The 23,754-nt window shown below is 58.0% G+C and overlaps 1 protein-coding gene across 1 annotated transcript in view; it reads left to right on the top strand.

Moving 5' to 3' along the window:
• Positions 1–7,696: 7,696 nt before the first annotated feature.
• The window catches only part of PMEPA1 (prostate transmembrane protein, androgen induced 1), a 51,006-nt gene continuing 34,948 nt past the window's right edge, over positions 7,697–23,754 (top strand). The window contains exon 1 of the mRNA XM_079129450.1: positions 7,697–8,311. Within this exon, the coding sequence (XP_078985576.1) occupies positions 8,203–8,311 (109 nt within the window). The 5' untranslated portion in view covers positions 7,697–8,202. The remainder of the gene's footprint in view (positions 8,312–23,754) is intronic.

The raw sequence follows: 23,754 nt of genomic DNA, 5'->3' as shown, positions 1-23,754 counted from the left end.
GACTTTCCTGGCAGGCCCTGCATGGGTCAGCGGATGTTCAGCGTGCGGAGCTCAGTGGATACAACCAGGCTCAGCCAGGCTGAGTCACCTGCGCAAGAGGTGCCGGAGGAACCGCAGCCGCGCGCCTTCCCGGGGAGCGCTGAGGGGCGGCCACAGCACGGCCGAGCCCTGGGCCTTTTAGCGCCACGCAGCGCAGGGCCCCTGGCCACCACGTGGATTTAAAACCCACGGGGCCGCCGGGGTCCTGCCCCTCTTCTGCAATTGGCCAAGGCCACCAGCACTTGTGTCCAATGGAACTGGCGTCTCCCGGAATCCAAACTTGTGATTGGTCCGTCTGCTGTGTCATTTCAGGCTGCCTATGACGTCAGCTGTGTCTGGAACTCCGCCTCTTAGGTGTCTTGACTCTTGTTAAAGGGGCCGCTGGGGTAGAACCGGCTTGTGTTGCTTCCTAGGCACGTTTCGGGTAACCTTTTAAAGCAATTTAAAATTAATGTGCTGTTGTAGAAAATGTAGCAGATGATACAACAGAAATAAACTGCATTTAGTACATTACACAAAGCTAAGGCTATTAACATGCTGACATATTTTCTTTTTTCTAATAATTTTATGTGCACAAAATTGGGATCAGTTCTGCACCCGTGTTTTAGTTTTACTTGTAAAGAACTTCTCTACACCTCAAATAATCTTTGAAAACCTGATTCTAAAGTTTCATCTTTGACCTTCTTTGTTTAACCATTGCTTTTTCTTTTCTTCCTTGATTTCATTGCACTTTTGCTTTTACAAATAAAGATAAGATCAATATTCTCGTTCTCAAGACTTCGTTCAGTTCACTGACTGGTTATTTTCTCAAAGGATGTCCTGGAAATGGACCACTGGGTAAGGACGGACATATCTTAAGGGCCTGATCTGCAAAATTCCCCTCCTTCCATCCATCCAGAGCTGTTTATTGAGCACTTACACACACCAGTGACTTCAGGGAGCTGTGGATGCAGTGAACAAGGACATGCGGCCTATGCCTTCTTCACAAATGCAATGCCCACTTCTTCATCTTTGAGGCTGGTGTGTGGACACTCTCCCCTGAGCCGCACAGCAGAGAACAGTGTCCAGCAGGAGAGCTCCCAGGGCAGATGGAGGGTGCTGGTTGGCATCTCTGACCCTGGCAGGGGGCTGCAGATGAAGGGGACAGGATGTTTTCCTGTGCCACACACTTGTGGGTACTGTTGGGACCTTGTGGTGTCCTGCGCCTCTGGCTTCTGACACTGCTTGCCATCATTCTGGAGGCCTACAGAGAGCTGAGCACCTATCTACTCCTGGGACCAGACACTGGGAACACATGGGACAGTTTGGCTAGGGAGCCACTCTCAAATTCATTTAAAAAATTTGCAATTTGACAACACGGAACTGAGGGTTCGTGTGGGACAGGGAGCCTCCATGCATGTAGTCATAATAGTTACCATCTTCCAAGTGTTTTCCCTAAGCCCAGTCCTGTGCTACCTGACCTGTGCAAGTTCCCCATGTAATCCGTCCAGTTACAGCAAACAGCTTTCAGCAGGTTTCTTTTCTGATCTTCATTTTAAAAATGAGGAAACTGAGACCCAGAGTAGTTACTTTCCCAATTAAGGTCACACAGAAGTGGTGAAGTATACTTGTATGCCTCACAGTGCTGGGAATGCAGAATCAAAGTTTGGGGAATAGACCAATGAATGAGCGAGACTTCCAGAGGGCAAGACAGAGCCTGGCTTTTCATATTCACTGTGTCCCCAAGGCCTGTTGTCACCCTGCACACAGTATAGAGCAGTCTCTGTACCAGGCAAGGTACCCTGCTAGCAATAGCACCAAACAGGCAGATGCAACCTCGCTTGCTCCTTTGTGGCTGGCTGGGCCTTTGCTGTCCACTCAGCCTTTTCTCCTGCCTCTAGTGGCAAAGCGCCAGGGCCCAGCCTCACCCCAGGGCCCTCCCTGCCATTGAGAATCGCAGTTTTATACTGTCAACGACTTACAACAGTAGCGTGCATGGTTGATATGCCCAGAGAGGCAGAACATTTCTGTTTCTGTATTTCTGGTCCCTGAAATCAGCTTGAAAAACAAATAGTTATTTTAGGAAGTGTTTTAGGGACAAGTGGAGCATCTGGAATCTTCCTAGCCCTTCCCAGGCTCAGTCTGTGGCGGAAAGGTCCCTGTGCTATGCCATTTAAAGTAACGGGAAGCTCGGCAGGACATGGGGTGGGAGTCAGGAGCTGGACTTGGCCTCAGCTTCGCCTTTCACGCGCAGGTCCTTGCCCAAGCCCGGCCTCTTTCTGGGCCTCGGTTTACTTATCTCCCAGAAGACCAGGTTGGCTTTAATGATCCTCTCTGTCCCTCCCATCTACCTGCCTCCTGTCTTCCCAGTGGAAAGCACCTCTCCTGGAAATGACACTGCACAGGGGAAGGTGCCCTGGGGCAGGGCAGGTGTGCCCAGTCCAGCTGAGTCAGCCCTGGGACATTTGTCCAGCAACTAAGCTCCCGTGTCTGCATAACAGAACCAGGAAAACGCAGCACGCACTTACAACCGTACAGCTTGGATATTCAGATATACATCCACACATCCACCCAGGAACTTTCCGCGACACACACGCACACGCACACCCCACACCATGCATCTTTACGGTTAAGACTTCTGGTCTGGTTTTGGTTCCAGACAAGAGCTTGCTGCACTTGCCTTGGGAGGTGATGACCTGGGTTTCTGGCTTCCAGATGTTGGCTGGACACAGATTCTTGGAGGTGAAGGAGGTGAGCAAGCAGTGAAAGATGCTGTTAGCCACCAAAATGTGATTTATGTGTGTGTGTGCACAGGTGCCACCAAGTGCCCTCTCCACAGAGGTCGATGAGCCCCCGCTGCTCACCAGACCCTGACTGAGACACCAGGACCCCGTGGGGACACACGGAGGGGGAGGGGCCTGCTGCCCAGGGGCGCCCAGCCAAGTGGAGAGGATCGTGGACTCACAGGCGCTTGTGTTTCAGAGTTCTGCTCCGCTGTCCCCACCCCACTTGGGTAGAAGGACACAATCCAGCGAGGTGAAGGCCTGCCCGGGTTCCCTGCCTGGGGCTCTGGAGCGTGTGTCTGGCGGTGCTCACTGCCCAGTTGCCCAGCCGCAGGCCTCTGCAGGAGACGGTTGCTCTGTGTCCTAGGAATGAGCTTCTTGAAGGAGAACCACTGAAGACAAATGGCAGATCCGGGGACAGAAGGGACTGCTGTGCTTGGGTCCCGCAGGGCTCAGCAGGGCTCAGCAGACACAGTAGTTGCTGAGACTAGTGCTGGAGCTTTGGGACACAAATGTCTGCATCCATATCCCAGATCTACCTCACTTGTGGGTTCCAAGCCTCGGTGTTCCTCTCTGTCCAATGGGAACAGTATTAGCTTGGACCTCCAGGCTGTGTGGGAACACAAGCTGCCCTCCCCTGCCACTGTAGGATCTGAGGTGTGTTTGTTGACTGATCATGTGGAAGAATATGAAATGGGAGGCCTGGGCCAGTCACATAGCCGCCCCCTGTAAACGCCAGCTCGTCGGTGTTTGAAAAGCAAAGGAAAAAAAAAACCACCCAGAGATGCCAACCAGGAAGAGTTGGGAGCTGAATTGACCACAGGAGGGACTTGGGGTGAGAAGCCCGGAGAAGAGGTCAAGGGTCGTCAAACAGCGTAAGGCTGCCACATCTGCTCCTGACAAGGCAGCTCTGTCCAGGTCCTAGGACACCTGCCTGCCTCCTGCCCTCCACCGGCTGCTCTCAATGCAGGCCCTTTGTCCCCTGCAGGGCACTTTCCACAGTCCCCAGACACCCTCAGCCAGGGGGCACCCTTAGGACATTGCCAGCCAGCCTTGGCCGTGACCCAAACCCACACAGCTCCCACTGGCTCCCGGCTGGCAGCCACTCGGGCCTGGCATCTGAGCAGGGCTGCCTACAGAATTTTTGGAGCCCTTTATTCAAAATTTATTAATTATTACAAACTTCGAAACAGCATTCCACCCCAGGGCACTGAGCTGGCCCGGCCCCTCCAGGTGGGGGCCACGTGCATATAGGGGTCTCACCGGGAGCCCGTGGGCACCACCCACCCGTGTGCCACCGCAGATCTCCTCGCCGGTGCAGACAGACCTTCCTCTCTAAATGTCCAGCCCACGGCCAGGGCAGACGGCCACACATGCTGTCTGGAGTCCCTGAAAGGCCTGTCCCGACAGTCACCCGGGGACAAAATGCATTTCACAATCCGGTGACCACAGAGGGTTGGGAAATACGTTCCAAACAACACACTTTCTGGGACTTAGCTCCCCCGCCACCAAGATCTTTGACCCTGATGGCCTGCCACCCCTGGCTTGGCACTCCCTCCCCACTGTGGCTGTCCCTCGCTCGCTCCCTCACACCTTCCTGGAGGAGCTACCCTGACTTCTTGGGCTCAGGTCACCCAGAGCCTCTTCCTTTCTGTTCTTCCTAGTTCTTGTCCTTCTCTGACGTTGTTGCTGGGATTCCTGTGTCTGCATGTGGGCTGTCCATCTCGCCCTGGAGAACACGTGCCCCAAAGGGCAGCAGTTTGCACAGGGTCCTCAGCAGGTGCTCAGTCATATGGGTAGAATGAGATGCCACCTCCTCAGGGAAGGCCTCCCTGATTTTGCCTCCACCCTGGCCTCTAGCACATAGTCATCATATCTGAAATGACCTGTGCTTCTGTGGTCCTTCTGACCCTCCATGATGTCACATGAGGGGCGGGAATTTTGCTTTGTTTTTGTTCTCAGCCCTGCGCTGAGCGGCCTGGCACTGAATAGAAGCACAGTATTTGTAGAATGTTGGAGAATGAACAGACAGTTCTTTCCCTGACTTGTGGCCTTTCTCCCAGGAATCTGACTTACCCAGCGGTGGCTGCCCCACCCCCACTCACACAGCTCCTGCACTGAGATCGCGCCTTGGCCTCAGGCAGCACCCCGCCCACCCCTGCAGCATCAAGAGTAGCTCTGTGGCCCGCAAGGCCTGGCAGCAGCTATGCCCCCGTGGCTGAATTCTCAGCTCCAAGATGCCTGGCACACACCGGGCTACCAGATTTTGCAAATAATAACACAAGACATGCAGTTACATTCGAATTTCAGATAAGTAACACATAAAGTTTTAGTGTAAGTATGTCCCAAATATTGCATGGGATATACTTATACTGAACCTTATTGGTTCATCTGAAATTCAAATCTAACCAGGTCTCTTGTCTTTTGTGAGGCAGCCTTAGGCACCCATGTGGCCTCCAGTGAGGACAGTGCTGTCTATGTTCCTTCCAAAGAAATCTTGTCTTTTCTAAGACCCAACTCAGCCAGGGCCTCTATCAGTGGGCAAATCATCAATGGTTCACCCTGCAAAATGGAAAAAGAAGTGACAGCAGGTCCTCCCCCTGACCCCCGGGTTGCTGTGAAGGTTGAATTCAGTTCTCTCCCCTTCCTTCCTCATGATCATGTCATGCAAAGGTGCTGTCAGTGGCCACAATTTGCAGAGGGAAAAACTAAGATCAGAGAGGTGAAGACACTCAGCCAAGGTGACACAGCCGTGTCCCACTCATCTTTGGGGACCTGGTTCTTCCTCCCATGCTGGACACCTAGCATTAGGCCCTCCAGGTAGAATCTGTGGAACTAGAGGCAGAGACCACTAAGCCATTCCCACACAACAGGGTCAGCAAGTAGGGCTGCATTGCAGCACTCCTAAAAGCAGCCATGGCTGTTGTCCTAGACAGATCAAAGGAGGTCAAGTGCTGTGGTAGGTTTGTTTTTGTCAGGCCGATGAATTAACTAGTTATTTTGCCACTGGTGTCCCCCTCCATTGTGTAAAAGCTGCCTCATTTCCAAGACAATCAAAGTGTGATTTCTTGCTGCCAGACGAGGGCCAGATCTCCTGCTAGAGACTTCCTGGAGGGCAGGGGCTCTGTCTGGCATGCTGAATTCAGTGCAGGGCTGGAGCACACCCAATGTTTGTTGATTGAATGAATGAAGGGATGACTGGCAGGAGGGGCAGTGGCTGTGGTCCCTTTGGGCTAGGAGAGGAGTGGAACTGGGGTCCTGCAAGGCCCAGCCAATACTTTCCATGCCCTCCATGGCCTGTTCAGGATTCTCAGCTTTCCTTCAAGTTTCAGGGGCCACACCTGCAGCAAGACCTTCCCTAGTGAAAGGCCCTTTGGAGAAACTGCCCCTCCCCAAGGCAGAGGAACCACCTTACTGGTGGGGACTTGGGTTCTGTCCTAGGGCTGGGTTGTGGCTTATGGCAGCTTCCCTTCCCAAACAGATGGCCTTTGGCATCTGTGAATGTCCCTCTGAACTGGACTGGACACCCTTGGGCTTCCCCATAAAGCTCTGACCAGCCGTCCACCTCCAGGGTAGGTTGCCCAGCCATTCCAGGAGGACTGGGCAGCATGGGTCTGTGCTGCTGGGCAGAAGGGGCTTTCTGCGAGGGCAGCAGGATGAATTCACTCAGCCCTCCACCGTTCTCTCTGAGCCAGAGCCACCTTGGCTTCCCAGCTCTTGCTTTTCCTTCTCTATCCAGTCTATTAAAAATAAAATGACTTGTAAAAGCTTTTTTTCCCTCTTAATACAAAAGGAGCCCTTGCTCATTAATAAAACTCCAGGATTTATAGAACACTGCACGTGGATATTTAAAGAACTAGAAACGTGTGTGCGGAGGGGCAGATACCCAGGGACCCGTGTTGGAGCTCCACCTCCCCAGTGCGTAACCTCTAGGGACAGCTGTACTGGCCAGCTTTCCCATCCGCAAAATAGAGGCGATAATATTTTGCTTCTCCAAGGTGATGTGGGGTTCAGTTAATATTTGGACCCCTTCTGGCACACAGTAGGCGCTCCATAAGTGCTTGTTAAATAAGTGGCGATTTAGGGAAGAGTCTAAGAGGCGCCACACCACATTTTTGAGAGGTTAGAGTTGTGCTAGGGAGGGGAGGCCTCTTATGTAACATTTTAATATCTTTTGAAACCAGGAGAATGTGTTCCTCTTGCATTCTTGTAATTAAAACTTAATGAAATAAAAGTACACCCCCGCAACCCCCCCACTTTGAACTCCAGAGCCACGCCCCCCAGTCCGGGGCCCCTCGGGCAGCAGACAATGGGCGTGTATTCGCCCGGGGCCCAGCCGGCTGGGGCAGCGACAATACACCAGTCTGGGACACGTATTTACATGACAAGGGCCCCCGGGCGTTTCTCCGAGCTGTCCCGGGCGTGTCTGCCCGAGTTCCCGTCTTTCCAAATCGACTGCCTGGGACTCGGGTTAAAGTGCTCCGGGGGGCCTAGTGGGCTAGGATCCTCTTGCGGCTGCAGAACCGGAGGCGGAGTCCCCTGCGATATCCCGCAATGGGTGATGAATCTGGGGGCTCCTCCCGCTCTTTCTGACCTCGGTGCCCTGAACCCCAGGGACATCGTGCTCTCCAGAGACAGCCTGCCCCCAAAGCCTGGGTCAGGGACCCCAGGGGTGGGAGTGGAGAGAGGGCGCGAGCAACTCCCGCGAGTCTCGCTGGTGGGGACGCAGCCCGTGCGGGACCCGAGACCCAGGCTGCCTCCAGTGGGGAGGGCGCATGGTGCCCCTCCTCTGCCGCGCGGGTCCCGGGTCTACGCGGGTCGGGAGCTCTGGCCCTTTAAGAGCCCGCCCCGTTTCCCGTCACCCCGCCCCCCGGCCCGGGGAGGGGGTGCGGGGGAACCTCGGCGGGGATTGGCGCAGCGCGCGCCCCCTCCCCGGCCCCCGCGCGGTGGGAACCGGCAGCCCCGTCTAGCGCTGACGTCAGACCGTCTGCCTGCCTCCGACCGCGGTCTCGGAGCGAAACCCGATCTCCTTGGACTTGAATGAGGAGGAGGCGGCGGCGGCGGCGGAGGCGCTCGGCTGGGGGAAGCCAGCGGCAGAGGCTCAGCCCCGGCGGCACCGCGCGCCCCGGCTGCCAGCCCATTTTCCGGACGCCACCCGCGGACACTGCCGACGCCCCCGGGGCTGCCGAGCGGCGGCCCGGGGCCGCAGAGGAGCGCGGCCCGGCTCCCTGAGCCCCGAGGCGCCCCGGGAACTTGGCGGCGACCCGAGCCAGGCGAGCCGGGGCGCGCCTCCCCCGCCGCGCGCCTCCTGCATGCGGGGCCCGAGCACCGGGCGCCGGCCGGAGCCCCCCCCGGCCGCCCCCGCGCCCCCTGCGCCCCGCGCCGCGCCGCCGCGCCGTCCATGCACCGCTTGATGGGGGTCAACAGCACCGCCACCGCCGCCGCCGGGCAGCCCAATGTCTCCTGCACGTGCAACTGCAAACGCTCTTTGTTCCAGAGCATGGAGATCAGTGAGTGACCCTGCGCCCCCTCCCCCGAGGCCCCGTCAGACTCGGACCCGGTGTCGGGGCGCAGCTGCGGGCGGGGGCCCAGGAGGTGCGCGCCCCCTCGGGCAGGGCGCCCGGCGCCCTGGCTGCGCCCGGCGCGTCCCGGGCGCGCCCTCCAGGCTCGCGGCAGCTGGCGTCCGGCCCGGCTTTGTCCCGCGGCGCTGCTAGCCTGGCACGGCCCCCGCTGCCCGCGCCCCGCCCGCCGGGACTCGGACCCCGGGCCCAGCGGCTGCGCGCGGCGCGAGAGGGCTGGGGCGGCCGCATCCGTGAAGTTTCAATTTTATTTCCCTCAGGGGCAGTCGCACTGGAGCAATTAGGCCGGCTCTTTATCAACTTTGGCCGGGGGGAGGGGGGCGGCCGTGCGAGACACTGTCTGGTCTGCGAAGTGTCTGGGGCCCCGGTGTGTGTCTGGAGTGTTTGTGGCGCTGCGTCGCCGTGTCAGTGAGTTGATTTCGGTGCGTCCGTGGGGTGTGCGCTTCTGCGTGTTGTCTGGGGCTCGGGCGGCTCAGGAGTGTATCTGTCTGGGTCTCCGTGCGTCTCTGGGTGTCTGTGGCTCTGAGTGTCGCGGTCTGTCCCAGGAGTGTGTGTCTCCCAGTCTCCCTGAGAAGCGGCGGCTCTGGGTTGGGATCTGGCCGATTCTCTTGCCTGTGTGCATCTCTGGGGGGCATGGTCTGAGATCTGCTGAGTCTGAGGACTAGTTGTGTCCAGGTGTCTTCGGTCCAGGGCTCAGCCATGGTGCATTTGGCCCAACGTGGATCCCGTGTTCGTGTCATTGTGAGAGTCTGTGTCCCCGACGCACCTATAAATAGACTCTGTCTGGACAGCTTGGCTCAGTCTGGCTGGGACCGTGGTTACAAATGAGTCAAAGTTTGGGACTGTTTGTGTTTGAGACTGCCTTGCCCCAGAAGGGGGCAGTGGGTTAGGGGTGGGTGGGAGCTGGTGTTGAACCCTGGGCTAGTCCGCATCCTGTACAGCCAGAAGCTGAGACAAGCACCGTCTGCTTCCTTCCTCAGTAGCCCACCCAGGTGGATACTAGGTTGGGTGGGGAATTGAATCTTTACTCCTTGGTTCCGACTTCTAATATACATCCCCTCCCCTGAGGAGACCCTTTGCCTCTCTGAACTATAGTTTCCCCACCTTGTCTCTAAGCACCCTGGGCACAGGGGCATAGCTCTTTCCTCCTTATGCCAGCCTTCCTCCAGTTGGGACCAGGAGCCCACGGGCAACTGCCAGGGAACGAGGGCAGTCGCTAGGAATGAGGGCAGTCGCTAGGTGACTCATAAGCCAGTTTCCGCAGGCGGCTGCCACAGTTTGGGGCCCCTGAGCCTGTACAGTGAGGTGCAAGAAGTAAAAATAACTACCAGCCTGGCAGGGGCAGAGTGGCCAGGCTTCTGTAGTGGGTCGTTTCACCCCTTGACCCACTCCTGCCCATCCTGAAATTGAACACCTGGCTCTCCAGCCACCCCACCCCACCCCACCCAAGACTGTGCTGAGCGGGAGATCCAGGAGGACCTTCCCAGAGCCAGCGTTTAGGAAATGGACTTGCATTAGGCTCGATTGCTTCCCAGAGGCCATTTGTGCAATGGGGGCGGGGGTCATGAAATGCATCAGGATGTTATTAAAATGTGTCGGCACACGTTTGGGGAGAGGCTGGCCCTTTTCCCTGTGCTCAGTGCCCTTGCTGCCATGGGGGAGGGGCTGCCCGACCAGGAGTCCACATGGTGTGTCACCCACATTCCAGGGTCTAGTGCAGTCGATGACTCTGGTCTTGTCCTCTCTACGTTCCCCTCAGTCTTTCTGACCCTTCTTAGGCTAATCAGCCCTAATGACATTTCATGGACACATGGCATCATGTTAAATCCCTTGCCCGGGCACTGGGCACTTCTCAAAGATAGCACTTGCAGGGGACCCTTGGAGTTAGTGCCTGAAACTCTGGCCTGTCCCTAGCTGCTGCAGTTAGGTCCTCCCTCCGTGTTTCCTGGAAGAAGGCTCAAGGCGGGGAGGGAACCCATCTTTAATATGTGGGTATAATGTAACAGTTTGTTGCAAGTGTTAATCAGATTTCCCTGAAAGACTAGGGCGTGTAAGCCTTAAGGCCTGGTGTTCCCTTGGGTTTTTTTACAACAGAAGATAAGAAGGGAGGGAGGGAAGGATGGAGGGAGGAAAAATGGAAGGAAGGAAAGAAACTAATAAGGGGCATGGTGAGGTCTCCCCTTATAGAACTTAGAAGATAGATTTGGAGTTGGGCCTCAGAGCAGTGTCCACTGGGTTCCTTTCTAAAAAAACTTTCTGCAAAAGGAGATTGACCTTCTTAGGTCCCTTAGGCCTCCCTGGGCCTGTTTCCTCACCTGTAAAATGAGGCCAGGATAGTTGAAATCTAAAATTCTGCTGTCTCTCTAGGTTCAGCCTCTGTTGTCCAGGGGCTGGAGGCTGCAGTGCTGGGCAAGGCCCCCTCCCTACTGAGGTTCCCCTGTGTGGCCTTCAGCTGCCCCAGTTTCAGACCTGGGAGGAGCCTCCGTGAGCTTGGGGTTCACACCCGTGACTGGAAGATGAGGGAAGTCAGTGCAAAGCTTTGCCCAAGGTCCTCAGCCCTCCCTGGTCCTGAGTTGGGTCTGGTATTTATGCAGACTGCACCCTCTACCTCCTGAACTGGGGACTTGGGACCCAGAGCAGATGCATCTTGAACCTGGGAGCGGGAGAGTTTTAATTAGGTATTCTGGGGATCCCATTTTTCGGACAGTTGAGAGGTGGAATTCACTGTTGCCAAGCACACAATGAAGAAATTGGCAGTTCTTTTACAGAGCCAGGACCTAGGAGTCAGGGCAGCCACAGGAGAAGTGGCTCCAGAGGCTCTCCGGCACTTTTGAGGAAAGGCCTCCTCCTGGCTCACGTCTTCAGTTCTGCCGAGGCTCTCAGAAGTATCCCTGTCTCTCTTCAGCCTGAATCTTGGTGGCAGGGGGAGGCCAAGCATGCCCTCGGACAGCCCAGACTGTGGGTCACACTGCACAGGCCCCCAGGGTGGGGTTCCCCTGTGCCCTGGACCTGCCTCTGTGCCGTCGTCCACAGTGGCTGTCTTGTGTGTCAGCACCGCTGGCTGGCTGGGGCCCTTGACTCTCTGACTTCTCCTCTCCAATCTGTTCCAAAAAAAAAAATATTCCAAAACCTTAGAAACTCACGGGCCACCAGTTCTCCGCTGGCTTATCTGGCACGAGCTGCCCAGGTTTTGCCATAGCCTGAACCTAGGGTGTGTCAGCCTCTCCACTAGGACATTCTGGGCCAGTTAGGTTCTGCTGGGTGGCAGGGAAGGGCCGTCCTGCACAGGTAGGGTGTTAGCAGCCCTCCTGTACTCCACCCGCTCCGCGCCTGTGCCCTTCTCCCACTTGCCAGCCAAAGGGGTCTCCAGACATGGTCAGTGCCCCTGCCTGGGAACCACCGTGTAACTCAGCGGTTGGTTCCCTGAGAGGCAGATTGCAGACACTAGGGATAGACCTCAATTCCTTCTGAAATCCATCCCTACAAAGGCCTGTGGCAACTCACTCTCCAAGTTGGCACCTGCCACTTATCCACTCGGCCTTTAGGGAGCACTTGTTGTGTGCCAGGAGGGGAGGAGGGTCCCCTCTGGAGATGAAGTCCTGGCTCTTGCTGGGAGCAGGTGAGATGGTAAGTAAGGCATGGGGTTCAGCCCAGCCGCTCTGCCCTGTGGGCCTCTGAGGGGCTCTTGCCTGCGGCTCCTGGCCCTCTGGGTTTGAGGTCATGGTGCCACCAGGGAGTCCAGTCTCCTGGCTTCGCTCTGAGAGCAGAGTTGCGGTGGCTTCCAGGGGCTGTGCTGTGTCAGCCATGCTGCACAGCAGCGTGGGGGCCTGTCTGTGTTTGTCAAGACACAGAATGACTGCTTCTGCACACGCATGTGCACATGTGCTTGCACACTCACGTGCTCACAGCTCCTTCCCTTTCCTGCCTTCCCCGTCAGCTTGTTTGGGTTGGAAATGGTTAAAACATCTAGGCAAGGAGGAGGAAAAGAGGAAAAAGAATGTGCCTCCCCGGGAAGGCCTGCAGATCCTGGTGCTCCACCTTCAAAAGAGGAGGAGGGCGAGGTGCATGGGTGGAGGGGGCGTCCCCCAAGCCTCTGGCTCAGCTGTGCTTGGACAGCAGGACCAGAGCATTGAGATGTCCGTGGTATGGTCGACCATTTACGAGTAAGGAGATGTGTGGGCCCAGGCTGGGGATAGGGCCCAAGCCAGAGGGCCTGCCAGGCCTGGTGGCGTCAGCTGCTGCCATCCCTGGAGCTCGCAGGCAGCTGGGCACCTGGGATCCTGCCCACAGGGAAGCGACTCCTACAGATTGAACTTTGAGGGCTATGGGCTGGCCAGCCCCAGGCTCCCGTACGATGCGCAGGCTGACGGGATCAAAGCTGAAGGCTCTTTTTTGCTTTTTAAAAGGTGTTGTGTAATGCAGGCACGGTGGGCACATGTGGGGCCGGGTGTCTGGGACGCCTGGTCTCTGTGTGTCTCATGGAGCAATGAGGGTGGCACCATGCTGCCTGGGGCTGCCCAGGGCTGGAGAGGAAGGTTCTGGGAAACTCATTGTCTTTGAGGTGCACCTCAGGGAACACGGGCGGGTCTTGTCTCAAGGGGCTCCTGCAGGCCGAGGGACCAGCACTTGGTGGCACAGCGCTTGCCTAGCACGGGCAGGCCCTGGGTTCCATCCCCAGCATTACAAAAATTAAATTAGATAGAATGAAATAAAATAAGGGGGCTCCTGCTTCCGCTCAGCTCATCACTGCCCATGGGCCCCACGCGGCCAGATCCCTCAGCGGCAGGGGCCTGGCAGGCTAGATTCCCATTAAGATTCCTGGAGTTACTGTTATTGTTTAGTGTTTCGGTGCAGTGCTGAGCTTGGAACCCAGGCTGTTGACACACACGAGGCACTCAGCTGCGCCCCGAGCCCCCAAACCTCTGGGTTTTAAATCCTAGCTGCTCCTTTTTTCCTCCTCACTGAGAGGCCCCACAGAACCTGCCCACAAAGTGGGTCCAGTGGTGTCTGCCTGTCAGCCCAGCTCCTGGGGAGGCTGAGCAGGAGAATCGCAAGTTGAGGCTGGTCTGGGCAACTTAGCAAGACGTGTGTTGAAATAAAAAATAAGAAAGGGCCGAAGCTCAGTGGTGGAGCAGCCTGGGTTCAGTCTCTGGGACTGCAGAAAACAAAGCCAAACTGCCCACAGACCAGTCTGCCTTGCCTAGCGGCCTGTCCTGCAGTGTGACCAAGGGTCAGATGGTGGACATTCACAGTTGCCGGGCATGGCTGTGCAGGGGGGGTTTGATGCTGTTTCTGCTGTTCAGAGATCATTCCTGGGGGAGGCCTGGTGTCTGGTACTGCTGTGAGTTCACGGGATGGGGAGTGACAGTGGCTTAGACTCACTGTCCCTTCTGTCTGGTCCTCTGGAGCTCATCTCTGACACACTGCCTATGAGACCACCCTCTGCAGGAAAAGGGACCAGCTGGGGACGCTGGAATCAGCAGGACGCTGGAGACCCTGACCTTCAACGTGGAGGTCACTGAAAGTCTGTGTCACATTCCCTGTCTCTGCCAAGCCCACCACTGACAGAGCTGGCAAAACCCCAGCTGCCCACCCCTGGTGCCAGAGGCCCAAAAGGTCTTGGGGCTGTCTGTGGGGACCTCCAGTCCACCACCAGCCTTGGTGCCAGGGCCCAGGAGGGGCACAGGAGGCACAGAGCTGGGCTGGTGCCGTCAGCGCCACCCTGATGTCCAGGTGCTGTGCCGTTCCAGTCCACAAGGTGGGCAGGAGCAGAAGAACCTGAGGGTTTGAGGCTCCCAGCTTTGAAAGTCGCTTTGCGTTTTTAAGAAGTGCGTGTGTCCATGCAGGCAGGCCAGCACGGTGGGACAGGAACAGGGACGGGAACAGGGACTGGACGGTGTCTGCACAGCCCTGCCGCTCACCCTCGGCTTCCTCCCCAGCACTGCTGCTGCCTCCTCCCCCAGGTGGGCTGCACCCCTGCCAGAAGCCATGGCAACGCTGATTCTGGCAGCCAGCCTCCTTTCCCATCGGGTGACATTACAAAGCCAAACGCTGACACTTCTGGGGTCTCCTCAGGGTCCTGTCAGTCACTGGCAGAAGCGCCTGTCACCAAGCTGGGAGAAATCACAGAGCGGGAGCCTTGGCCCTGTGGGGCGAGCCTGGGAAAGTTTGGGACATCTCTCCACTTTCTGAGCGTCAGAGTGGCTTCTCTTCTCTGCCCAGGTGGCTGGTAGACTTTTCCATCTGCTTTCGCTAGTTGGATGTGGAGGGATGAGTATGTGCCAGGTCCTACTGACCAGTTGTTCTCAGTCTTCAAAACAACTATGAGAAAGCTGTCACTGTCACCAACTTGTAGATGCAAAAATAGGACCAGAGAGGGTGCAACCCTCACTGAAGGCCACAGAGCCAGGAGCTGGACTCACACCTAGGCTCCCTGGCCCCAGAGCCCGTGCCTGTGCACGTCTTCCCCGTACATGCACCCGGCCCCTGGGCCCCAGGCTTCTGTGCAAGCCTCCCGGTTATAGTGGGATTTTAGGTCTTGTCCTAATATGACTGGCCCGTGTTCCGTCCATGAGGGAAGAACGCCAACATGTCCGTCACCCCCAGTCCACGCCAAGGAACTGGCTGACGTGCCCTGGCAGGAGTGTCAGGCTGCGTGGGGAGCCAGTCTCTGCCTCCAGCGCCTGGTGCATCCTGAGACAGAATTCATAGGTGTCATAGTGGCTGCTGGTGCATGGCTGGGGTATGTCCCTGGGGTGACCAGGTTGAGGCCTGATGGGAACGTCGTGGCCACAGAGCGTCTTTAGGTTCTTAGGCATTTGGTAGCACTTGTCACATGCCCACTGGCCTCCTGTGTGGTTCAGCGCACACTCGGTCCTTGGAGACATCAGGACACGTGAGTCCCTTTTAGGAAGGCTGTGGAAAGGAGTGTGCCAGGGAGGTCCCCCACTGGGGGTCCAGCCGCACGGTGGCTCTCCTGGTCCTGCCATTGGGGCAAGCCTATGTCAACAGTTGTGTCTGCTCCCCCGCTTCCCTCCAGCCACCAAGCCCCCCAGCCCGGTAGGCACCTCGTGAGCATCTGGCAAGGTAAAGAAGCAGGCAGGGTGGGCGTGCAGGCTGGCTTCTAGCCTGCCCCCGGCAGGGCAGGACGGCCCAGGTACTGGCTTTGAAAACCGTCGGTCGTTCGGCAAGCCTGGCGGGTGTCCCTCTCTGGCCTGCTCTTGCCTTTCTGTGAATTTGGGGGAGGGGTTTGCACCCACTTTGTGGGGTTGTCAGGACGTTCGCTGAGCTGTGACAAGCACCCCTGGCACCAAGTATTATTTTTAATGCTCCGAAGAAGTTCCCACCATCAGCGGCAGGAAGCTGTGCCTTCGCCTCCTACCCACCAGCTCCAAGACGTCCAAACCCTACCAAGGCGGGTGCAGAAGTTGACACAGGCCTGTGCCTTCCTGCTTCCGCCCCGGAGTGCGGGGGCACGGGGACCACAAAATACATTGCCAGCGCCTGCCCCCCGCCCTGCAGAGAGGGTTTCTGGGGTGACTCTTCGTGCACACATTGCTGCAGAACTCAGCACTTTGGGCTCCTCTCCTTCCTAAAGGGGTTGGCAGCCCCACGAGGGAGCTTGCCGCTGCTCAGATGTGACCTTGGGAGGCCACGTGGGAACTCACCGTCTTCAGATCTTCCCTGTGGTCCTGTGACTTCTGATGTGTTTGCTTTAGAAGACAGCAGCTCAGAACCTGCAGTGACGTGGGAGAGCGACCCTCGCTGGGAAGCGGGGAGTCTGCTTTGCCTTTCCTCCTCCTGGATTTGAACTAAAACCATTTGTTATCGTACCAGCAGGCTTGGGATCGGCTCTGCTGGCAGAAGAGAGCGGGCGCATTGGTTATTTGGTTGCAAGTTTCAAATCCCCTGTGACTCTGGCACCAGGATTCCTGGAGACAGCTTGCATCTGGTCTCTCTGAGCTGACCCTTCAAGTTCCACTGTCCCTAGGACTGGCATCTCCCGCTTCTGCTCTGTGGCAGTGCTGGGCTCTTCCCAAGCCTCTGAACAGTCAAGCGGTTCAGGTTTTGAGAACTGTCCCATGTGGTCTGTCCCTGATGTGGGTGTTGGTGGCAGGGGCTGCTGGTCCTGCTGGCTGTCGGAGCTGCAGGTTCTCCGTGCGGTGCGGGGCTTTGTGGCCTTCCACAGCCACGGGGGTATGAGTGAAGGTGGGTGAAGTGCTGCTCCTGGTGGGGTCCGTTGGCACCGTGGTCACCCTCTGCTGTCACTGGTAGGTTCTCACTGATTCCATTGATCAGGGATGGGAGAGTTTCTGTTGGTTCCTAAGGTCACTAGGATGTGATGTGTCTACCCCTGGCTTTGAGAGCTTGGCGTCAAAGTGACAAATCGCAGATGATTTGTTAGGGGTCAGTGACTGAGAATGTAGAAGTGTGCTGTGACATCTGAAATGTCACCTTCACGTGGGCACCCCGTGCTTATGCTTCAGGATACTTGTACGTACACGTGTGTTCTAGTGGGAATGTGTGGCTCTGTCCGCCAGGGCTGGAGGCCACGGTGCCCCTGCCTCCTGCCAGCCTCACCGAGTCCCTCCAACAGGTGAGGTCAGTTTCCCAGGCTCTGTTCTTGGCAGAGGGGCCATGGACAGTCATTTCCCAGAAGATTTGGCAAAGCAAGCTACCCTGTCCCCTGAGGTGTTCCAGCCAAGTGGTCGGAGTCTCCTGATTGCCCACTGCTCCCCTGGGCTTCATTCCCCTTGCCCATGGGACAGTCCCGCAGGGCAGGAGGCTGTGTTGCCCAGGCCTGGGGTCACGGGAAGCAGCTCGGCCCCTTTCTGGCTGGGAGGCCTTCAGCGAGGAGCTCTCTCTGACCCTAGCTGCCCTGTTCCTAAGCGAGGGTCGGGATTCCTGCACTGAGGTGAGGAACGAAATCATCCATCCCACCCGGCAGGGCTCAGTGCCTGGGGGTGCTCAGTTTGGTGGAGGGAGCCAGGCGTCAGCGGGGTCTGGTCCCTCCTGCACCAGGCTGCCCACTGGACTGGGACATCCTGGCCCAGAGACAGACTTGGCAGCAGAGTCCCGTGGGGTTCAGGTGCTCGGGCCACCAGGGTCAGCCCCAGCCCTGTGGTGACTTACCCAGGGGCCACGTGTCCACGGGGAGCCTTGGGAATTGCGCGCCACAGCAAGCCCGCTTCCCCCTGGGCAGGCAGCTGATGTGGCGGGGCGGGAGAGTCTGGTGGGGTTGAAGTGCTTCCAGGTCCTGGTGCCACGTGACGTTGAAGGAACAATTCCAAGTCGCGGCGGAGACCTGCGGAGGTTGGCCACCTCTGCTGGCTCAGGTCGCTACACCTGGGAAGGATGGTGGGGGCCTTGAGCGACCTTCCAGAAGGTGGTAGAAAGTGAAGGGGAGGGGAGGGTCCGCTCAAGCCTGGGAACCACACGGGAGTTTGGGACCTGCCCCGCCCTGTCCCGCTGACCCTGGAGTCCCAGGGGCAGCACTGCCCCTGGCCCTGGCACCGGCCGCCTTCCTAACACCAACTTCGTTGGTGATAATTCTGTAAGCCTATGAATCAACTTTGCACAAACACCCTGAGTAATTGCTTTGTTCTCTTTCCTTCTCCTTTGTAACTGGTGTCTGTAAAAGCCAAAGGTTTGGTCTTGCGGAAGGTGTGATTCATTTATGGGTGTCTGTGCCGCCTCGCTCCCCAGCAGTCATCCCAGCATGCCGTCGCAGTGAGCCAGGGTGATTCACTGGGGCTGAGCCGAGCAGCCATGGGGTCACGGCCACGGGAGGAAACTCTTCTCCTAATCTATTGAGATGGTGGAGAGGGTGTCGATTACACTGGTGAAATGACCGATTAGGTGCCACCAGCCCCTTTAGACGCCACTCCACGGGCTGCTGTTGATCTCGAACACAGATCCAGCAAATGCTCCCCGTCCAGTTCTGCTGTCCCAGGTTTGTGGATGGTGGTCTCTGGGCAGGCTGGCATGCGGGGCTCCCCCTGGGACCTGGAGGGGAGTCTGAAAGTGAGCCCAAAACGCAGGGACTGTTGCCTTTTTGACAAGTGCATTGACTGGATCCACCGTAGAATCATCTAGTTGTGTAGACCCAGGTGTGCGGGCGGCCACCCCGCCCCTTCTCTCCGACAATGACCGTTGTTAGGTCTTTACACAGTTCTGCAAGGTGCGTGAACTTACGTGCAGTGTCACTGGTTTTCCCTGATTTTATGAGTTGCTTTGGGCCCCAAATAAAATTGTCACTGTCCTCCCATCTGGAGGGTAATTAGAGTTGCCTGCCACATGCCCAGAGGTGTAATTATAGGTCCACCTTGCACTCGGCCCTACACACCCAGCTCTGCCTGTTAGTGCGTGGCCTCGGCTGCCCGTTTAGTGTTAGGATACTTCCTCCTTGGGATTTCTTTCCTGCAACCCCTCCCCAGCTCCACCCCCTGCACAGCTTCCCTGCATCCCCCACTTTGCACACTGAATGAGAACCTGGCTTGGGTATTTTTGTATTTCCATCTCCTAGACCAGGGCCAAGTGCAGAGCTTGTCTGTCCAGGCGCTGACTGTGAGAAAGTTCACTGGAAGAGAAATCTGCTGGTAACCCTGTAATTAGAGGCAGACCCAATCAGGATTTATCAAGCTGCTTTGAGACTTCCAGAGTATAGATCGGGGGTTGGGTACCCGGCATTCGATCCCGCACCGTGATTGCTGCCCGTGGCAGACATTGCTAATCGATTACAACATCCATCGCGGCGGGGCTCACATCTTCATGGTGGTGGTGCTCGGGCGTGTTCTGTGGGCTTGAGTGATGAAATCTATTGGCCATCCAGAATGTAGATGGGCCTCACAGGAAAACTGGAAGTTGTCTGCGCAGAGAAATGGCTGGGAGGACAACAGAGGCTACAGAAATACAGGCAGGAGGAGGCATCGCCCCTGCTTGCAGACTCCAGGACCTCCTCCCCTCTGGTCATTGTGGAGTCCCCCTGGGCTGCTTAGCAAGCCAGGGCAGTGATCCCGTGGATGCTTCCCGTCCCGCCCGCAGTGGATGACCTAGCCCTGCCTCCAGCGCTCAGGCCTGGATCCCCTCTGGCATGTACCAGAGATCCCCCAAGCCCTCTAGTGAGGTGACATCCAAGTGCAATGGAGAGCAAAGATCTTGCTAGGTCACAGTTAGATCTGGAGTAAGATCTAACCAGTCCATGATTTCTCAGTCCCCTGAGAATCTTTAAAGTCTCTCTTTAAAACTGGGGGGCACAGACCCAAATGTTCCCGGATGCCTCCGTCTTCCCACCCGCCTCTTTCTGCTGAGGCCTGGATTCTTCTCTAAGCATTGTGCAGCAGTCCTTTCCATTCTAGTGAGAGTGAGCCCTAGGCTCGCCAAGAATAGACTAAGGTGAGTGGGGTGGACTAGGAAATCTGGGAGGCCGTCAGGATTGAGCGAACAAACCCCACGCCCTGCAGCTGCGTCTACTTGGAGGTTTTTCTTGCTGCCCACCGCCGCCAAGGTGCTTGTCCAACCCTCACCATTCCTGTGGACAGTAGCAGAGGCCCACAGGGCACGTCACACACCCCTCTCATCCTCGGGGAGGCCCCTTCCGCACAGGGGAAGGTGGAGCTAAGTCACTTGCCAGAGCTGTCAGCACAGAGCAGCAGAGCATTTGAACTTGGGCCGCAGGACTCCAGAGCCTGTGCCTTGCCTGTCCAGGCGGGGATGACCCCACCATCCCCTGGGCCTCAGAACACCTGTCACTCGGCCTGTCTGGCCTCTCCCTCGTGGACTTTTCCAGCTGGGCCCATGTCCTGTTCAGCTGGCTGGGCACCTGCCCTCCTTTCATGCTTCCCTTCTTGGGAGGGTCACCACGCAGATCCTGAGGCTCAGAGCAGGAGGAAGCAGGAATCCTCCAGTGTCAGGTTGCAGCTCAAGGGAGAAGAGTCACTGTGACCCACAGGGCACTGGCCTCTAGGTGGACAGTTTGGGCACATCCCAAACTTGGTTTTCTTGTCCCCAGAGCCCCAGATAGCCCAGGCTTGCCCCTCTCCCTTGCCTCTCCCTCTCTCCTCCTGTTTTTCTGCTCTGTAGGAAGGGCCTAGCTGACCCCTGGGGGTCCTGCAGGAACCAGGGAGACACTGGAAGCCCCAGAACATGGAGGCTCCCGCCTCCTCCCTCAGGAGCATGAGCTCCCTGCAGTGCTGTTGGTGGAGAAGTTCACAGGCGCAGGGTGTGTCCCTGCTGAGCGTCCACCGGGTCCCGCTCAGCACCTGCCCTTCACTGGAGAGGACATCTTCGCTGGTGGATTCTGCACGCGCTGTGCTGCCTGTGCTCTTGTCTGGTTTCTTTTGCTCGGCTTCGGGGGCGGTGACCCCCTGTGACTGCGTGTATCCGTAGTGGCTTCTGTCGGGTGGAGCATTGCCTTGTGGCCATTTTAAACTGGGCAGAGGGCTGGGAAAGGCCAGGCTGGGCCCAGTGGTGAGCTTCCAGGTGCCTCTGAGGGAAGACACTCGGTAACTGAAACCGAGCGCCGTGAACAGGTGCCCGGGGCTGGGCACACATCCCAGCCCCAGCCAGTGGGGGTGCAGTCAGGGGGTGGCACGACACTTCTGGGGCTGTGCAGCCCGACTGCTGCAGGTGCCTGCCTGGAGCCACCGCCCGCCCATCTCACCTGGCCCGCATTCCTGTGCAGGGAATGAGGATGTGGGTGACCCCAGACAGGCATGAGTCATGTCTCGGGAGGTGTTACTCAGAGGTGGTGAGCACGGAGGCTCCTTCCTCCCGACAGTGGGACCGCAGGACAGAGCGGTGTTCTGGGTGGGGCCAGCTCTGCCGGGTGCACGCGCGGGGCCACGCGGAGCCCTGCCCCTTGGCTCTAGCATCTCGGAGAAGATGAGAGAGCAACAGGTGGCCCCAGAGTTAGGGGGCCCATCAGGGCACTCCAGCTCCGGCCCAAGCCCAGGTTCTTCCTCTGGGCAAGGGTGGGCCGGGAGTCGCCCTGACCTACCGGACTTTGCTTCACCGAGCACCGGATCCACGGAGTGCCGACTGAGAGCACGTGTCCTGCCTCTGCCACCCGGTGGCGTCCACCAAACCCATTGGACAAGTGGGGAGGCTGAGGCCCCAAGGACAGAGGGCACGCAGCCCGTCTCACCCGCTCACGGTAAACGCCCTGCCAAGGTCTGCAAGCTCAGAGCAGACTGGCCGCCCAGGAGGAGTCAGGTGGCACGTGGACGGGCATTGACAGTTGTGTGCTGGGGCAGTGTGCCTTGACTGTGGGAAAGCAGAGCAGGCCTGGCTGACCTCGCAGGTGGTGTCGAGACAAGGTTAACTAGAAAAACGAATCCACCAAGTGTGTGTCTCAGTCGGAAGGAAAGACATTGAGGAACTGCAGTTCCTTTCATGGCATATTGAGAGATGGCAGAAGTCAGGGAGGCTGAGAGTGACATTTGGGAACTGTGTCCTGGGACCCTCTTGGGCCTTTAATAAGCAATTACGACTCGGAGCTTCTCCTTCAGGATGGAAGCACTTGGCCCTTTGACCTTCTAAGGTCACCCAACCATTCGAAGGTCAGGGTCAACTGGATTCTAATGAGGCCAAGGTCACTGGGTCGCATCCTGTGGGAACCAGAGGGTGAGGCTCTGTGGTTCCAGGTGGTTCCAGGGAGGCAGGGAGGCGAGGGAGAGGTGGATGAGCAGACCTCCCCTCCTCACCTGCCAAAGGGCGTTTCGGAGATGCTCTGAGCTTGCAGGTGCTAGGTTCCGCCCTGACCTCGGGCTCTCAGAGGACGGAGGGGCCAGCGGGTCACTGAGTGCTTCCTGGGAGCTCCTCCACCAGGCCCCATGGGCCGTGCAGTGTCCTGTGGCCCACTGCGCCGCTGCGCACGTCCTCCTCTCTGCTTTCAACCAACATCTCCGTGTTCTCTTTTTGTAATAGAAAAAAATCTTAATTTGATGGCTGTTGTGCCCGGAACGCTGGATGTTCACAGGCAGGTCCCTGACTTCCTCCCCGGCCTCTAAGGCACCTCCAGCTCTGGGGACATGTCTGGAAGGCAAGGGCCCTGGGGCATGGGGCGCCTGTCTGACCCCGCCGCCTCCCTCCACCTTCACTGACTGCTGGGGGGCCTGCAGGAGAGGTGCTGGTGTGCTCGGCTGCCTTCCTCAGCCCCAGGTCCTGGGTGAGGGTCTGGCGCATGGGCTGGGCAAGGGCGGGCCCCCTGCCTGCCTGCTCATCCTGTGGCCTGCCTCTGACCTGACTACCTGTCTAGGAATTTTTATGGCAGCCCACAGGGGCGTTGCAGGGTGCTGGAATGCAGAAGCTCGCAGCCCTGGGAAGCCGGGGTGGGCAGGCTTCAGACAGACAGCTCCTGGCAGCGGGCAGGAGCCCAGACTCTGGCCCCGCTGTTGGCATGGTGGGCCTGCGGCTTCGGGACCTGTCGGTGGTGTGATGTTTCAGGTGCTTCGCCTGTTGGATTTACTCTGATTTGATTTGGTTTGAACACTTCCTGGGAGACCTTGACCCACAGCAGGGACTGAGTTAAACAGCCATCCTGATGAGTCCGTGACTCGAGTCCTGACAGCAGCTGGTCTGCGCAGCTGCGCCCTCCCCCGCCCACCCCACCACTCTGAGAGCTGGCCTGCCTGGCCCGCAGCGTGGGCCCTGCTGCCCCTGTGGTGCCGTCGCAGCGGTGCACCCTGCAGAGCTGGAGCTGAGCCGCAGCAGTGCTGACTCCGCCCCAGCCCTCCACCCAGGCCTCCGCCCCGGCCTCCACCCCAGCATGCCCTGATGCCCCAGGTGTTGGCCGCGTGCTCAGCTGAGGAGCAGTTCCGGTCTCTGGACCTGGTCAGCATTGCTGGGCAGCCCCAGTCAGAAGGGCAGCAGCACTGGCTTGACTCAGGTCTGTCGCTCTAGTCCTGTGGGCTAACTGCCCTGCCTCTTCCCCATCTGGCGGCTGGGGCCCACAGCGGCCATGTACATCCCCTGCTGGCCACAGGCCTGGGGTGGGTTCAGCTCTGAAGGAGCAGCAGCCTGAGCAGGGGCTTGGTGGGCAGGCCAGGCCTGGGGTGCTGAGAACCAGTGAGTGGAGCTCGGGGCCTCCACCCGCCTCAGTCCCGCAGGCTTCCTGCCTCCCTTGCCCTCGACAGCCTCTTGTCCAGCCCCCTCCCTGTGCCATGTTCCACTCACTCACCAGCTCTGGGCCCAGCAGCCTGCACCCTCCAGTGAGGGCGGCCAGTGCACGGGAGCCACTCCCGGTCCCGGGAAGGAGGAGGCAGTGGCTCCGGTGTCCATGTGCTGTCACATAGGCGAGCGTCTGCGAGCTGCTCCCTTCTTTGAGCCTCTGTTTTGACATGTGTAAAATGGGGTTTATGATAATCACCCCATGC

Source organism: Sciurus vulgaris, assembly GCF_902686455.1.
Source record: "Sciurus vulgaris genome assembly, chromosome: 2".
Taxonomy (NCBI): Eukaryota; Metazoa; Chordata; class Mammalia; order Rodentia; family Sciuridae; genus Sciurus; species Sciurus vulgaris.
Note: the sequence above shows the minus strand (reverse complement) of the source record. Positions and strands in the feature narration are given on the sequence as shown.